The sequence below is a fragment of the Gobio gobio genome, assembly GCF_949357685.1.
Source record: "Gobio gobio genome assembly, chromosome: 6".
In the NCBI taxonomy this organism is placed as follows: domain Eukaryota; kingdom Metazoa; phylum Chordata; class Actinopteri; order Cypriniformes; family Gobionidae; genus Gobio; species Gobio gobio.
The window spans coordinates 35,533,732-35,550,709 of record NC_137102.1 but is presented as its reverse complement, the minus strand read 5'-3'; the positions used below and the strand labels follow the sequence as shown (position 1 = coordinate 35,550,709).

Genomic DNA, 16,978 nt, shown 5'->3' with positions numbered 1-16,978 from the left:
GGTGTTCAGTGTGGTTTCAAGAGCATTCCTACACGGTTGCTAGGGTGTTCACTGAGGTTTCAAGGGCATTGCTACAAGGCTGCTAGGGTGTTCAGTGTGGTCTCAAGGGTTTTCCTACATGGTTGCTAGGGTTTTCAGTGTGGTTTCAGGGGCATTGCTACATGGTTGCTAGGGTGTTGCTAGAGTGTTCAGTGTGGTTTCAAGGATGTTATTACACGGTTGCTATGGTGTTCAGTGTGGTTTCAAGGGAGTTGCTACACAATTGCTAGGATGTTAATTGTGGTTTCAAGGGCATTGCTACAAGGTTGCTAGGGTGTTCATTGATGCTTCAAGGGCATTGCTACAAGGTTGCTAGGGTGTTCAGTGTGGTCTCAAGGGTTTTGCTACATGGTTGCTAGGGTGTTGTTAGGGTGTTCAGTGTGGTTTCAAGAGCGTTGCTATTATAAATTTGTTAAGTGTACGATGCCTACACTGTAAAAAATTCTATGAACAAATTATCAATAAGTTATGACATGTTGTAACGTTGCTTTAACTCATTCAAATAAGTACTGTATAAGACATATTTTCCAGTATTTTTCTATATTCTTGAACTATATATCTTGTCAGATTTGTAATATATTTTATTGTTTAGCCCTATTGCTGCCACACTAGCCTGCTACAAGAACATCCATGGGTGAAAAGGTGAAAGGTGAAATGTTTTCTGATTAAAAAAATGGGAGGGGTAGCTGAATGCACTCTCTTCCCAAAAAAGGATTTATTTACTTCAGTGTGTGTCATATGTCAAAGTAAGATATTAATAGACTAAAAATAAATAATTATAATACACATGAACTCTGAGATTGAAGCTGTTACCTATATATTTTTAAGCAATAAAGGTTTGACTTATGACTGATTCCATTAGGTAGGATGTTTGTGAGTCTTTCCATAAAGTTCTTATAAAATGGGTCAAGAAAGCTTATCATATATCAGAATATATGAGGTTACCCATGTATAGATTCTGCTTAGTGTGCATGATCAACTTCTATAAAAGCCAAGAGGGTAGACCAGAAGGGATGCAGAGAAGACCTCAGAAGTTCCATCCAGTGGTAAGAGCCTGTAGTGATTGTGACTGAAGGGCATTTTATCATCATCACCTATGCATCTGTACTTAAAGTAACTGTGTTTTTTTTATTTATTTATACATTTTAATGAATTTAATTTTCTTTTAGTTCAAGGGTAGATAAAATTTCATCTGGTCTCACAGGACAAAAGGCAAGTGAGTTTATGATTCAGTGTGTGGATTAGGGTAGAGGAAAACAGTTGTTATAGTCTGTATTATAGATGAAAACTGGGGAAGCATGTTGCTTTCAAAAACTTGGTTAATTTATTTTCAAATAAATGTGTTTAAAATGTAAGATGAATTTAAGGAAGGGGTCCCATTGACCCTTTATTTAAGGGCCAAGCATATTGTATTTGGTTTTTATTGTGTGTTGGATTGTATTCTGTTTTTCTCCATTCACTTTTGAGTCTATGAGAGCCCATAGAACCCCTTGTGGGAAAGTTATACAAATTTGGCACAAGCATAGAGGATAGTCTGAACATGAAACACAGCAAATGTGGAGTCTTTAACTCAAACCCTCTAGCACCACAAACTATCCATACTTGTACTCTTGCTAATAACTTGAAAACTGTTAAAAAACAAACAAAAAAAATCTTAACTCATGGTGAGTTGATTGCTCCCTTTGATCTAGTTTTCTGTTATGATATATACATGTATGTCAACTATTTATAAGTGGCTATATCTCTTAAATTAAATTAAACATTTTCACCAAATTTGACACCTTTCTGTGTAGACTCGAAAAGGAAAAAGAAGCGGGAAAGGGCCAATTGATGATGCTAAAATATAGCAAAACATGAAATTGGCTCTATACAGAACTGTTGGCATGCAGTGTTGCTATCATAATCTATGATGACATTTGCATAAATATAAATCATTAGAAAGATCTAAAGTTTTATCGTAACATTAAATTATTATGATAAAAAATCTGTGACAGTAATTTCTTCATTTTTGTCAGGAAATCTTATGCATCCACGAAGAAAAAAAACCCAAATACACTTATCTACAGTGGAGAAAATTTTTAATTTTTTCTATTTTTACCCAATACAGGGTGTTGTGAGCATTAGCGAGTACACACATGTAATTTAATCCATGCTCGTAGCCGGAGGATGCACTCTAGCAGAAAGTCCACAAGTGAGACTCATAGTCGACAGTGAGAATCTCTGTATTGACCTGAAACTTCATATATGCCACAATTCATACTGTACTGTATGTGCTGTGTCCTGACAACAGCATATCAGTTTCATCACCAGAAAGACATATTCAGCCTCTATATTCTATTCAGTTTTTGCCGTTCATGGGCCCCTTACCTGCTTCTTGCTTGCTATCTAAATGTTTATCTAGTATTGTTTTATGTGTCTGTATTCATGTGTAATCCTAAACTTAGGAATATGCCTCTTTCCTAACACAATTCATGTGTTTCATTTCATGAGTCTTGCCTTTATTGTTACATGAAATATTGATTACATTTTTCATGCATAAGTTTATATTTTCTCTCTTTAGTAAGCCGCCACCATGAGTACGGACGCGGAGATGGCCGCTTATGGCAAGGCTTCCATTTACCTTCGTAAGCCTGAGAAGGAGAGAATCGAGGCTCAAACCAAACCATTTGATGCCAAGTCTGCCTGCTATGTGGCTGATGTCAAAGAGTTGTACCTCAAGGGAACAATCAAGAGCAAAGACGGTGGCAAAGTCACAGTTGTTTTGCTTGACACTAAGGAGGTAATTTTTAATTTAAATGACTTATCACATTGTTTTATTTTATATCTAATATCTAATTTATCACATTAACAGGAAAGAGTTGCTAAGGAAGAAGATGTCTACCCAATGAATCCTCCCAAGTATGACAAGATTGAGGACATGGCCATGATGACCCATCTCAATGAAGCCTCTGTGCTGTATAACCTCAAAGAGCGTTATGCTGCATGGATGATCTATGTAAATTCTGAAACATAAAAAAGCATTTAAGCTCAATTTGTCTGTGTTATTGCAATCTGACCACTTCTCTGCTCATTTCAGACTTACTCTGGACTCTTCTGCGCAACTGTGAACCCCTACAAGTGGCTCCCAGTGTATGATTCAGAAGTGGTGAGTGCTTACAGAGGCAAAAAGCGTATGGAGGCCCCACCCCACATCTTCTCTGTCTCTGACAACGCCTATCAGTTTATGCAGACTGGTAAGACTTTATGGAATTGAATTCTGTAGAATTCATTAAGGTGAATTAGATGATGCTGTTAACATAAGAAATATTTACCGGATATTTTACAAATTACAATCAACAGATAGAGAAAACCAGTCTGTCCTGATTACGTAAGTATTTTCTTTTAATCTTAGACCTTGACAAAAATAAAACATTTAAAGTATAATGCAGATGGCAAATCTATATGGAGATATTTAGTAAATATAATTGAATATACTTTGAAAAGTCTACATGTCTTTTAATCATCTGTTTTCTAATCTCTCATAAACCAGTGGAGAATCCGGTGCTGGAAAGACTGTGAACACCAAACGTGTCATCCAGTACTTTGCCACAGTTGCAGTGTCAGGTGGTGAGAAGAAGAAAGAGGACAGCAAAATAAAGGTGTGAGATATAAACTATGTCATATATATTATTTTGAAAGATGTTACACTCGTCTCACAAACTATATGATGTGTGAATTTGTGAAATGCCTGCAAACAGTCTTTAAATGTAAAATAACTTTTAAAAAATAACCCTTCAAACAACACAGGGCTCTCTTGAGGACCAGATCATTGCTGCCAACCCTCTGCTTGAGTCTTATGGTAATGCCAAGACTGTGAGAAATGACAACTCCTCTCGTTTTGTAAGTTCACCACTTTTTATTTACAGTAAAGTTGGTCAGTTGTGTTTGATTTTTCTATACAGAGTTATTTTATTTATTTATGTATTATGCTATTTTGTTTTAAACAGGGTAAATTCATCAGAATTCACTTCGGCACATCTGGAAAACTGGCCAGTGCTGACATTGAGACATGTAGGTGGACATAATTTCATTGATCCATCTGGCACATTTGTCTTTGTCTGTCACTCTTCAGATGATTGTGACTCAAGTACATTCTCTCAACAGATCTGCTGGAGAAGTCTAGAGTGTCATTCCAGCTTCCAGATGAGAGAGGCTACCACATCTTCTACCAGATGATGACCAACCATAAGCCTGAGCTGATTGGTAGGTGCACATATTTCATTCAGTGTTTAAATGCCAGATAATATTGTAAGATACTCTTTCAAAAAATCGATGTATTTTACAGAAATGACGCTCATCACCACCAACCCATATGACTTCCCCATGTGCAGTCAGGGTCAGATCACAGTGGCCAGCATTGATGATAAAGTGGAGCTGGATGCTACTGATGTGAGTCATTGCTGTTTGAACATTGACATATTCTATATAAATATGGAAAATCATAGATCTCATTCTTTTCTGTAATTTACAGGACGCTATTGACATTCTGGGTTTCAATAATGAGGAGAAAATGGGTATCTACAAGTTTACTGGAGCTGTGCTTCATCATGGTAACATGAAGTTCAAGCAGAAGCAGCGTGAGGAGCAGGCTGAGCCTGATGGCAATGAGGGTGAGACTTCTCGGTCTAATTGCTTATTTTTCATTCTGGCCTTTACAATAGTAACAGTTGCATTGACTTTGCTGATAAATCACAGAACTTGTGTGTAAAATGTTTAGTGTAAATATAAATTAGAAGTATGCAACGCTGTGCATAAAAATAAATCAAAAAATAAAAGTGACAGTACTTGGTGCCTGATTTATTATAATTTTTACACATGCACAAAAGACTCTTTAGAGCAAAGACAATTTATTTTAAAATGTATTTAACAGAGGCTGACAAAATTGCCTACCTTCTGGGTTTGAACTCTGCTGATATGCTGAAGGCTTTGTGCTACCCCAGAGTCAAGGTCGGAAATGAGTATGTGACCAAAGGCCAGACAGTGCCACAGGTATAGTAACATTTCCAGCATGTCCATGTGTTTTACCTAAAATTCTGGCTAATTATTGCAGATGCAGAATAAATTATCCACTCTATTATTCTTACAGGTGTACAACTCGGTTAGTGCATTGGCCAAATCTATCTATGAGAGGATGTTCTTGTGGATGGTCATTCGTATCAACCAGATGTTGGACACAAAACAACAAAGAAATTTCTACATTGGTGTGCTGGATATTGCTGGCTTTGAGATCTTTGATGTAAGAATGATTCTTGTATCTATTTTTATGTCAAATTGAATCATATTCAGTATTTAGTCAGTGAATGTTTCTGTTATTTTTTCTTCCATCAGTACAACAGCATGGAGCAGCTGTGCATCAACTTCACCAATGAGAAACTGCAACAGTTTTTCAACCACACCATGTTTGTTCTGGAACAAGAAGAATACAAGAAGGAGGGCATTATTTGGGAGTTCATTGACTTTGGCATGGACTTGGCTTCTTGCATAGAGCTCATTGAAAAGGTTTTTAATGGTTTATGAATTTATTAATTTCCATTGTCTATTCTCAAAATCTTATATTTTTGGTAATAAACAACATTCTTTTATAAACAGCCCATGGGTATCTTCTCCATCCTTGAAGAGGAGTGCATGTTCCCCAAGGCTTCAGACGCTTCCTTCAAGAACAAGCTGTATGATCAGCATCTTGGCAAGAACAAAGCTTTCGAGAAACCAAAGCCTGCCAAAGGCAAGGCTGAAGCCCACTTCTCCCTAGTTCACTACGCTGGAACTGTGGACTACAACGTCACTGGCTGGTTGGACAAGAACAAGGATCCATTAAATGATTCTGTTTTGCTGCTGTACCAGAAGTCTTCTAACAAGCTGCTGGCTACCCTCTACCCACCTGTTGTTGAGGGTAAAGAAAAAAATCGATTTAACTGAACTTGAATTCAATTTTGAAATTTCTTTCTTGTTTTTTGCATTTATACATGTTCCTTTGTACTTTTATATCAATAGATACTACTAAAAAGGGAGGCAAGAAGAAGGGTGGTTCCATGCAGACTGTGTCCTCCCAGTTCAGGGTATGTATAGAGATGACATCACAGCAATATTGAACAAAAGAAATTCAAAGCATTCCAACCCTTTTCTATTCTCCACAGGAGAACTTGGGTAAACTCATGACCAACTTGAGGAGCACTCACCCTCACTTTGTGCGCTGCCTGATTCCTAATGAGTCCAAGACTCCAGGTAAAGTATTAAAAAGCTTACAGATATTCTGGCACTCAATATATATGATGAAGTTAATTTACCAAGTTCATGGTGTGAACTGTTCATTATAGGTCTCATGGAGAACTTCCTGGTTATCCACCAGCTGAGGTGTAACGGTGTACTGGAAGGTATCAGAATTTGCAGAAAGGGCTTCCCCAGCAGAATCCAATATGGTGACTTTAAGCAGAGGTAAATGGGACTACGTGAAAATACAATTTCCTGTAGGAGGCTCCTAATTAAAAGACATTAAGTATTTTGATTCATTTTCCACAGATACAAGGTGCTGAATGCCGCGGTTATCCCAGATGGACAGTTTATGGATAACAAGAAGGCCAGTGAGAAACTCCTGGGATCCATCGACGTTGATCATGAGGAGTACAAATTCGGACACACAAAGGTTCATATTCAGCTTTACAACTTTCAAAGATTCACTGATCCTGATCATAAAGCCTATACAGGATAAATCAATATCTTTTGATTTATTTTTTTACATAAATTCAGGTGTTCTTCAAAGCTGGTCTTCTGGGTACTCTTGAGGAGATGCGTGATGAGAAACTGGCTGCTCTGGTCACAATGACTCAGGCTCTCGGCCGTGGCTACGTGATGAGGAAGGCGTTTGTGAAAATGACGGAAAGCAGGTTAGTATTGTCATGAGTAAAGATAACATCAATGATAACAGTGCAAACAGTACATATTGATGATTATGCCATTTAATGATGAATTATTCACAGGGACTCCATTTACACTATCCAATACAACATCCGCTCATTCATGAATGTCAAACACTGGCCATGGATGAAGGTTTACTACAAGATTAAGCCTTTGCTGAAGACTGCGGAGACTGAGAAGGAGCTGTCAAGCATGAAAGAGGAATTTGCAAAATGCAAAGAGGCTTTAGCAAAGTCTGAAGCCAAAAAGAAGGAGCTTGAAGAGAAGATGGTATCACTGCTGCAAGAGAAAAATGATCTGCAGCTGCAAGTAGCATCTGTGAGAACATTTCCTTGAATTAACTGAATTTTGGCTCTATTAAAAATGAGCAATATGGTTTCCAATGAAATAGCAATCTATTTTATCAACAGGAATCTGAGGGTCTCTCTGATGCTGAGGAGAGGTGTGAGGGTCTGATCAAGAGCAAAATCCAGCTTGAAGCTAAACTCAAAGAGACAACTGAGAGACTGGAGGATGAGGAAGAAATCAATGCTGAACTGACAGCCAAGAAGAGGAAACTAGAGGATGAGTGCTCTGAGCTGAAGAAAGACATTGATGACCTGGAGCTCACCTTGGCTAAAGTGGAGAAGGAGAAACATGCCACTGAGAATAAGGTTGGTTTAAGATTAGATTTAATATTTGTTTTATATATTGATATAGAATATGAATTAATGTAAGCTTATTTGGAACAAAACACACAGGTCAAGAACTTGACTGAGGAAATGGCAGCTCAGGATGAGAGCATAGCCAAACTTACGAAGGAGAAGAAAGCCCTCCAAGAGGCACATCAGCAGACACTGGATGATCTTCAGGCCGAGGAGGACAAAGTCAACAGCTTGACCAAATCCAAGACAAAGCTTGAGCAGCAAGTTGATGATGTGAGTTTATTATGTAAATTAATTATATAAATTCATCAATTCAACTGTTTTCTGCTGTGAACATACTTTTATATATCATTGTCCTGTAGCTTGAGGGTTCCCTTGAACAAGAGAAGAAGCTTCGCATGGATCTTGAGAGATCCAAGAGAAAGCTTGAAGGTGACCTGAAATTAGCCCAAGAGTCTGTCATGGACCTGGAGAATGACAAGCAGCAATCTGATGAAAAAATTAAAAAGTAATTAAAGCAGGACATCTTTGAAAACATTGAAAACTTTTATGGTTGTGTTATCATTTTTTTTTTTACAACTACTTATTGTTGAACACCCGCAGGAAAGAATTTGAAACAAGTCAGCTTCTCAGCAAGATAGAAGATGAACAATCTCTGGGTGCTCAACTCCAAAAGAAGATCAAGGAGCTTCAGGTATTTTGAGTTTTGTTTTTAAAACTAAAGATCTAAAAGACTAAAAGATAATTATGATCAAATACAGATAACCAAAAATCTAATTGACTACTTTCCACCATAGGCTCGCATTGAGGAACTGGAGGAAGAGATCGAGGCCGAGCGCGCTGCTCGTGCCAAGGTTGAGAAGCAGAGGGCTGATCTCTCCAGGGAACTTGAGGAGATCAGTGAGAGGCTTGAGGAGGCTGGAGGAGCAACTTCTGCTCAGATCGAGATGAATAAGAAGCGAGAAGCTGAATTTCAGAAGCTGCGTCGTGATCTTGAAGAGTCCACCCTCCAGCATGAAGCTACTGCTGCTGCCCTCCGCAAGAAGCAGGCAGACAGTGTGGCCGAGCTGGGAGAGCAAATCGACAACCTGCAGCGTGTCAAGCAGAAGCTTGAGAAAGAGAAGAGCGAATACAAAATGGAGATTGACGATCTTTCCAGCAACATGGAAGCTGTTGCCAAAGCAAAGGTTGAGAAATATTCTAAATAATATATTTGACCCGTGCTGGCAAAATGAGTCGGAATGCGCACAGGCTAACTGCGAGCTACAGGCAAAACAAATGAAAAATGTAAATTTTGGTCAAAAAAAATTTTCATTCACAAAAATGTGTTCATGAAGCCCTCTTCTAGTGATCCCAATGCTCCAAATAGTAATTCAACATTAAAAAGTATCTTTAGTTGTACATTTTCACGGCATTCCAACTTTGAATATTCATAGTGAATTCTTGATGGTCTGAACCAATGAAATGTGATTGTCAAACTGATGCTGATGATCTTACCTGGCTGACTGACAGATCCGAAGTGTGCGCACAAATACACTTCTCAGACGATCGTATGATGCCAATATACACATGAACACAGAATTACAGTATTTCAAAATATCTGTCTTGGCAAGTATTCACGTAAACATTATCTGTTATGTCTTAAGTTAACGTTTGGTTAACTGTTGGGGAAAAATTAGATCCTTGCATTACAGTAGGTCTTAATATATTGGCTGTATTTCTCAATGTTAATCAAACAATTGTGGTATCATGAAAAAATTGTTGAGAATATATTTTTCCTATAGGTATGCATTTTAACTTGGCGTGTTACTTTACCATGGGATTATGCATTACCAGGGATTTTAAGGTATGGTTGCTAGGTGATTTTGTTTTGGAACCTTCAGAAAACTTTAACTCGATTTTTCTCAAAATTGACTAATAATGACTGATAGGTGTAGCTCAGTGCTTTTATGCCTGGTTCCAACAAATCATACATCATTATAATAGTGAAAATAATTTAGATTTTTGTAAATGTGCTGATTGTGACTCATTTTCCCAGCATATAAGAAGTCTTGGAGTTTTTGAAATATCTAATGACTTTTTTATTTTACAGGGCAATCTTGAGAAGATGTGCCGCACACTTGAGGACCAACTTAGTGAAATTAAGTCCAAGAATGATGAGAACATTCGACAGTTAAATGATCTCAGTACTCAAAGAGCAAGATTTCAGACTGAAAATGGTAATTAATGACAAATTATGACCAATCATGAACAAATTAATATTGTCAAAAGTAATTAATGTCAATAATTAACAATAATCAGTAATAATTAGCAACAATAATTAATCAAACATTACAAATAACACTGTAACAAAGTCTTGTTAGATGACTTTTTTATGTTGACTAATACAATCTTACATCCATGTATTTTGAAATGAACTGATCACAATCTGACACAATGAATGTGAAACTGTATAGGTGAGCTTGGCCGTCAGCTGGAGGAGAAGGAGGCTCTGGTTTCTCAGCTCACCAGAGGCAAACAAGCTTCTACTCAGCAAACTGAGGAGCTTAAGAGGCATGTTGAAGAGGAAGTTAAGGTAATACAGCATAATCAATACATGTACAAACTTGTCAATTTCTTTACTGTAGAGACAAGCTAATATTATGTTACCTTGTCTCCTAGGCTAAGAACGCACTGGCCCATGCTGTGCAATCAGCCCGTCATGACTGTGACTTGCTCCGTGAGCAGTTTGAGGAAGAGCAGGAGGCAAAGGCTGAGCTGCAGCGGGGAATGTCAAAGGCCAACAGTGAGGTTGCTCAGTGGAGAACTAAATATGAAACGGATGCCATCCAGCGCACTGAAGAGCTTGAAGAGTCCAAGTATGTATATTATTGTATTATATTCCCAATTCTCACAGCTATTTTATAGATTAGATTTCAAAATAGTGTGTGTTACTTAATAGGAAGAAGCTGGCTCAGCGTCTGCAAGAGGCAGAGGAACAAGTTGAGGCAGTGAACTCCAAATGTGCATCTCTGGAGAAGACCAAACAAAGACTCCAGGGTGAGGTGGAGGACCTCATGATTGATGTGGAGAGAGCCAATGGTTTGGCTGCCAACCTTGACAAGAAGCAGAGGAACTTTGACAAGGTAAACAATTTTAGTCTTATGATATTCTCTTTGTAAATATTGCTGGAATGGGCTTTGTTTAACATTTTTTAAACAAATTCTATCCTGAAATATCTCCATCAAAGGTCCTGGCAGAATGGAAGCAGAAATATGAGGAAGGTCAGGCAGAGCTGGAAGGTGCCCAGAAAGAGGCTCGTTCACTCAGCACTGAACTGTTCAAGATGAAGAACTCCTATGAGGAGAGTATGGATCACCTGGAGACCCTCAAGAGAGAGAACAAGAATCTGCAGCGTAAGAATGAAACCGTTAAATTAGAAAAAGTTGAAGGTATAGTTCACCCAAAATTGAAAATTATTTCATTAATTAATCCCCCTCATGTTGTTCCAAAATCACGAGACTTTCGTTAATCTTCAGAACACAAATGAAGATCTTTTTGATGAAATCTGAGAGCTTTCTGTCCCGCTCAAATCATATGGATTAGTTTCACGATCATTCTATGAACTTTTTGAAATGTGAAAGTGTCAATTGCGTAGCTGTCTATGGAGGGGCAGAAAGCTCTCAAATTTCATCAAAAAGATCTTCATTTGTGTTCCGAAGATTAACGAAAGTCTCATGAGTTTGGAACGACATGATGGTAAACAATTAATGACAATTTTCTTTTTTGGGTGAACTATGCCTTTAATGTTCTAATTTTAGTGAGCATTAAAAAGTAAGCACATATGATTAATTAATGTTCATTATGATAAATATTATATTTTTTCTTTCTATAGAGGAGATTTCAGATCTGACAGAGCAGTTAGGTGAGACTGGTAAGAGCATCCATGAGCTGGAAAAGGCCAAGAAGACAGTGGAGACTGAGAAGTCAGAGATTCAGACCGCCCTGGAAGAGGCTGAAGTCAGTATCTGGAGATCAATATGGAATTATTGCTAGAACTTGCATGAATGCTGTGGTCTTCATGCATATTTTCATTTTATATTTCATAGGGCACCCTGGAGCATGAGGAGTCCAAGATTCTTCGTGTCCAGCTCGAGCTAAACCAGATCAAAGGAGAGATTGACAGGAAGCTTGCAGAGAAGGATGAGGAGATGGAGCAGATCAAGAGGAACAGCCAGAGGGTCATTGAATCCATGCAGGGCACTCTGGACTCTGAAGTCAGGAGCAGAAATGATGCCCTGAGAATCAAGAAGAAGATGGAGGGAGACCTTAATGAGATGGAGATTCAGCTGAGCCATGCCAATCGCCAGGCGGCTGAGGCCCAGAAACAGCTCAGGAATGTTCAGGGACAACTCAAGGTATGTGACATCTGTTCGACTTTGGGATGTATTCATATTTTTTATAATCTAACATATGTTAAGTAAAGCCCAACAGAAACCACTTGAAATGCTCATTGTAAAGCTTTTGTAATTTTCAGGATGCCCAACTGCACCTTGATGATGCCCAGAGAGGAGAGGAAGACATGAAGGAGCAGGTGGCCATGGTGGAGCGCAGAAACACTCTGATGCAGTCTGAGATTGAGGAGCTGAGAGCTGCTCTGGAGCAGACCGAGAGAGGCCGCAAAGTGGCTGAACAAGAGCTGGTGGATATAAGCGAGCGTGTTGGGCTGCTGCACTCTCAGGTAAGTGCACATTGTTTCCCAGATTTTTAAAGAAATTGAGAGCATCATTCAAAATGTTCAAACTGTTGCTTTCCATTTTGTAGAACACAAGTCTCCTAAATACCAAGAAGAAGCTTGAGGCTGACCTTATTCATGTCCAGAGTGAAGTTGATGACACTGTACAGGAAGCCAGAAATGCAGAGGAGAAGGCCAAGAAGGCCATCACTGATGTGAGCAACAGTAGCTTCCAAATGTTTCACAAGACACTTGTATACTTTAAAAAAAATGTGGATCTAATGAATTTCTGCATTCATGCAAAAGGCTGCATTGATGGCAGAAGAGCTGAAGAAGGAGCAGGACACAAGTTCTCACCTTGAGAGGATGAAGAAGAATCTGGAGGTCACAGTGAAGGACCTGCAGCACCGTCTGGATGAAGCTGAGAATCTGGCCATGAAGGGAGGAAAGAAACAACTCCAGAAGTTGGAGTCCAGAGTAAGCCTCTTTGTAGTTATGATGTGGGCAAAGTGAAGTTTGTTATATTCTAATATATTATGATTTGTTTGACTAACAATAATATTCTTTAGGTCCATGAGCTTGAGGCTGAAGTTGAAGCAGAGCAAAGACGTGGAGTTGATGCTGTTAAGGGCGTCCGCAAATATGAGAGGAGAGTCAAGGAGCTCACCTACCAGGTATGGCCATATTCCTCATTCCTCAAGTTTGTTCAGACAAAAGAGTTTGCATAATAGTGTATGTACTGACAATGCCTAATTTTAGTAAAGGATCAAGACTTAATCTAGTAAATGTGTATTTTTTTGAAGACTGACGAGGACAAGAAGAACATCAGCAGACTACAGGATCTGGTGGACAAATTGCAGCTGAAGGTCAAAGCCTACAAGAGGCAGTCTGAAGAGGCGGTATGTAAAATATAATAGAACATCTTGACACTGTATTTATTTATAATGGAATGCTAATTTGATGATATGTGATACATGAACCATATATATATATATAAACCTTTAGGAGGAACAAGCAAACACTCACCTGTCCAAGTTGAGGAAGGTGCAGAATGAGCTTGAGGAGGCTGAGGAGCGTGCTGATATTTCTGAGTCTCAGGTCAACAAGCTCAAAGTTAAGAGCCGTGATGCTGGAAAGGTTAGACTGATGAGTTTTTTTTGTTTGTTTGTTCATTATTTATTCAACTTGTTTATCCAAATACATGAACTATCTCTTAGCAAAAGTAGTGGAACTATGATAATTGCATTATTCTGATAATTGCATTATCCTGTATGATATTGCCACATCAGTATTCTTTTCATTATGTAAAGTGGAGCGCATTTTTGTTAATAAGGCTAATGTTTGCCTCTTCCTTCTTTCACAGGTCAAAGAAGAATGAATCTTTAAAACTTGAAAGGAGCATTTACTGAAGTCATATAATATGAATATTTATTGTAAAAGTACCTGTCTTAATAAACCTGTATATTTCAGCAAATAATTAGCCTTTGAGTGATTTTCAGCAAGATACACTATTATAGAATACAAATATTATACAATACACTATTATACAATAGAAATATCTGATGTATGACTACATACCTGGTCACTTCATGCATTTTCTCTGATTGGATAGTTATCTAATTTGTTAAAACTGTTCCATCTACACTTGTCCACATAAATGTGTAGTCTCCCTGAAAAGGGGAACAGAAATATTTTAAAGAACAGACAACACGAACACTTGTTGTTTTTCCCTCAATCTCTGTATTATGAAAACATTAAACATAAAAACATTCAATTATGCACAAAATAAGCATGAAATGCATACCAATTTGCATTTCATTTTCTTTATACACAATGGCCCTCATTTATCAAAAGTGCGTACACCAAATTTCCAGCGTACACCTGGCGTACACCCAAAACCACGGTGACTTTGAGATTTATCAATATGGACGTTGGCGTACGGCACGCTCAAATCCTACGCCAGCTCAGGAGGTGGTGTACGCACGTTTTGAGTTGAACCCTATTCACACGGGATAAGTAGGCTATTATCTGGGGACCTCGTGTGATTTAGAGATTACTCCCCCACATCTGAATTTTGCGTGGCGCATTCGCACGGGATAAGTTGTGATTTTACTCAAATTTACTGACTTATCTCCCGGATATGATGTAAAGACTTGAAAATGTTTTTTCGTTATAGATATAGCTGTATGAAATTAAACAGTCGTATCGATATCATTTTGATTGTTTTATAATAATAAAAATAATTTTGTTCAGTTAGAGAACAGACGCAATTAAAAACGTAACTGAGCAATATAATAACAATATACGACGGAAGATTCAGTTTCTAGCTAAATGTAAAAGTGCCCATTTAAGCGAGTTGTCATTGTACTGTTCTGTTTTTGTGTTTTTCATTAAAGGTCCCATGGCATGAAATTTTCATTGTATGAGGTTTTTCAACATTAATATGAGTTCCCCTAGCCTGAATATTGTCCCCAAGTGGATAGAAATGTTGATCGGTGTAACCCCGAGTTCTGGCTGTCTTTCTCTGCCTTTGAGAAAATGACAGGCCAGACGAACCAATCCTGAAGTCTCCTGGTTTGACGTCCAAGCAGGAACGGTTACCTCCCTTTCCTCCGCCCAGAGAATCTGGCACGCCCATGCAAACGCTCGAGAGATCAAGGCTTGTGAACGAGTGAATGCTGGCAGTTTCTCAGTGTTTGGATGTATAGATGAAAACAGAAGTCTTTTTTCAGTTCCTTCTGATCTGTGATCAGTGATTTCTGATTTGTAGCTAATTATTTATTATTCGTGCACACGCAGCGCCTTCTCTCTCTCCCGACAGAACGGTGTTTTCGTGTTTTCTATCTTGTGAGTCAGTGTTTTTGTACGTCCTCGTCGCGTCTATCTGTTCTACAATGTGCATACAGTCGTTTCTGCTCAAAATCAGCAGAGTCACATCTTTAGAGATAAACCTCACACACGCCGAAGCTAAGGGCTGCACTGGTTGGTGGCCTTCAACATCCCCGACCCCCAGTACTGCATCTGGCCCACAGCGGAGGCACCAAACGCGGCGCGAGATTAAGCAGAAGGGGGGTAAGCATGAGGGTATCTGGGCTAGCCAGCTAGCCCCACAATAAACTGGATTACATTCGATTACTGCTGTTGTGTCTTTGTTTGCGCTGTGTACTCAATGCGCGTCACTGACGCTTTCCATATGACATATCTAAAAATAATGGTATTATCAACACTTACTCATAACTCGTGCATCTCGACAGCTGTAATGGTACTTTGCATGTGCTACAAAGTTGGTAGAATAATGATGAAGACGGACTCGGCGTGACTGGGACTCGTGTTTATTCAGAACTCTCAGATACAAACACAATAAACTCGCGCTGACTGACAGCGCTCTCATAACTCAGTAGTTACTATAAATAACTTTGTTAGAGCTCAGTCTCTGGTACATTAGTGATGTCCGGTTCGCGAACGATCTTTCTTTTGAACCGGTTCTTTTTAGTGAACCGAATCAGTTCACCAAATCGGACTGAATCGTTCTAAACGGTTCGCGTCTCCAGTCAGCGCTGATCCATAATTTACTAAAGTTACTAACTTTCTGACATGAGTGACAGTCCCTCCGACTAGAAATAGACTAATAACCTGAAGTATATGCTGTAATTAAAACAGTTCACTGAACTGAGACTGACAGAACCGATGTGAAGTGAACTCCGGTCCATCCGTCTCTCTGGCAGCAGCTCGTGCCTGCTCGTGCCTCGTAGACCTCATTAAACCACGCCCCCTCCGCTCATATCAAATGCAAAGATGTCAGCCAATCACAACAGTGGGCGTTTTTACTGAAGTCTCACAGCAGACACGCCTCTTGTAACAGGGCCTTCAGCCACAGGTCAAACAGCAGTATAGAAAAAATGCCTTTTATTTCTAAATTATGACATTTTATGATGTAAAAATTATACTAACAATATAAGTACACCTCAGGAAACATTATAAAATAATAGAAAAATGCCATGCCATGGGACCGAAGTCTTGTTTTGCCGTGGTGAACATTTCTGAGCATTATTCCCAAGTCTGACTGTGTAACGGTGGGGCCGCCATTACCTCAATTAAATGATTTTCAAAATTTCGAGCGCCAGACAGTTTTTCTAAAACTGCCAAAATTTACATAACCCAAGATAGCAATAAAAAAAAAACAATTACATAAAGACACAGAAAATGTCACTTCATTTTTCACACAGGAATTTTTATTCCTTTCAACACTCATCATGGTTTCAGATAAGACACATAAATCAAAGAGAAAAAGAACAAAAAACAATATATTAAGGTGACAGGTCAGTCCGTGTTAATCACATTATTCGACAATAGAGGTGAAATCTTGCAATCCCCGCTGACACTGGTCACAAACCCCTGAAAGTTTGCGTCGGCAGATTCGTTCCTCCACCTTCTCGCCAAACTTTATACACAATAAAAAGAAAAAAAAAGAGAAAACACTTTAAATAAGTACTTAGGGGCTGAGAACCCAAAACAACTACAAATCTAAATTTAGTGATAATCATTATACTTAAACAATAACAAAACATACAGATAGGCATGCGTGCGTGTGTGTGTGTGTGTGTGTGTGTGTGTGTGTGTGTGTGTGTGT

The 16,978-nt window shown here is 38.7% G+C and overlaps 1 protein-coding gene across 2 annotated transcripts; it reads left to right on the top strand.

Moving 5' to 3' along the window:
- Positions 1–1,050: 1,050 nt before the first annotated feature.
- On the top strand, positions 1,051–14,757 carry LOC307127999 (myosin heavy chain, fast skeletal muscle-like). 2 transcript variants are annotated; one of them, XM_079819513.1, is made up of 41 exons: positions 1,051–1,085; positions 1,209–1,251; positions 2,600–2,818; positions 2,891–3,034; positions 3,116–3,272; positions 3,379–3,406; positions 3,569–3,677; positions 3,826–3,918; positions 4,026–4,089; positions 4,183–4,281; positions 4,364–4,467; positions 4,550–4,688; positions 4,949–5,067; positions 5,165–5,314; positions 5,407–5,577; positions 5,668–5,968; positions 6,070–6,134; positions 6,213–6,300; positions 6,393–6,510; positions 6,595–6,718; positions 6,823–6,959; positions 7,053–7,308; positions 7,401–7,643; positions 7,731–7,907; positions 7,997–8,142; positions 8,238–8,328; positions 8,432–8,821; positions 9,727–9,853; positions 10,091–10,209; positions 10,296–10,492; positions 10,576–10,759; positions 10,864–11,029; positions 11,509–11,633; positions 11,723–12,031; positions 12,151–12,354; positions 12,438–12,563; positions 12,655–12,825; positions 12,918–13,022; positions 13,152–13,247; positions 13,354–13,485; positions 13,712–14,757. In XM_079819513.1, exons 3-41 carry the CDS (start codon positions 2,612–2,614, stop codon positions 13,724–13,726), a joined length of 5,796 nt encoding a protein of 1,931 aa, XP_079675639.1. In that variant the 5' UTR covers positions 1,051–1,085; positions 1,209–1,251; positions 2,600–2,611; the 3' UTR covers positions 13,727–14,757. The 2 variants fall into 2 exon arrangements, with proteins under 2 accessions (XP_079675639.1, XP_079675640.1); XM_079819514.1 differs by lacking the exon at positions 1,209–1,251 and having other exon boundaries at positions 1,052–1,085.
- The last annotated feature ends 2,221 nt before the right edge of the window (positions 14,758–16,978 follow it).

Excerpts from the sequence above, each read along its gene's own strand:
- LOC307127999 (XM_079819513.1), top strand. The coding sequence starts at position 2,612 with ATGAGTACGGACGCGGAGATGGCCGCTTATGGCAAGGCTTCCATTTAC. Across the intron at positions 7,644-7,730 it reads AACATGCCACTGAGAATAAG|GTCAAGAACTTGACTGAGGA; the intron begins GTTGGTTTAAGA and ends CAAAACACACAG. Across the intron at positions 12,826-12,917 it reads TCCAGAAGTTGGAGTCCAGA|GTCCATGAGCTTGAGGCTGA; the intron begins GTAAGCCTCTTT and ends AATATTCTTTAG.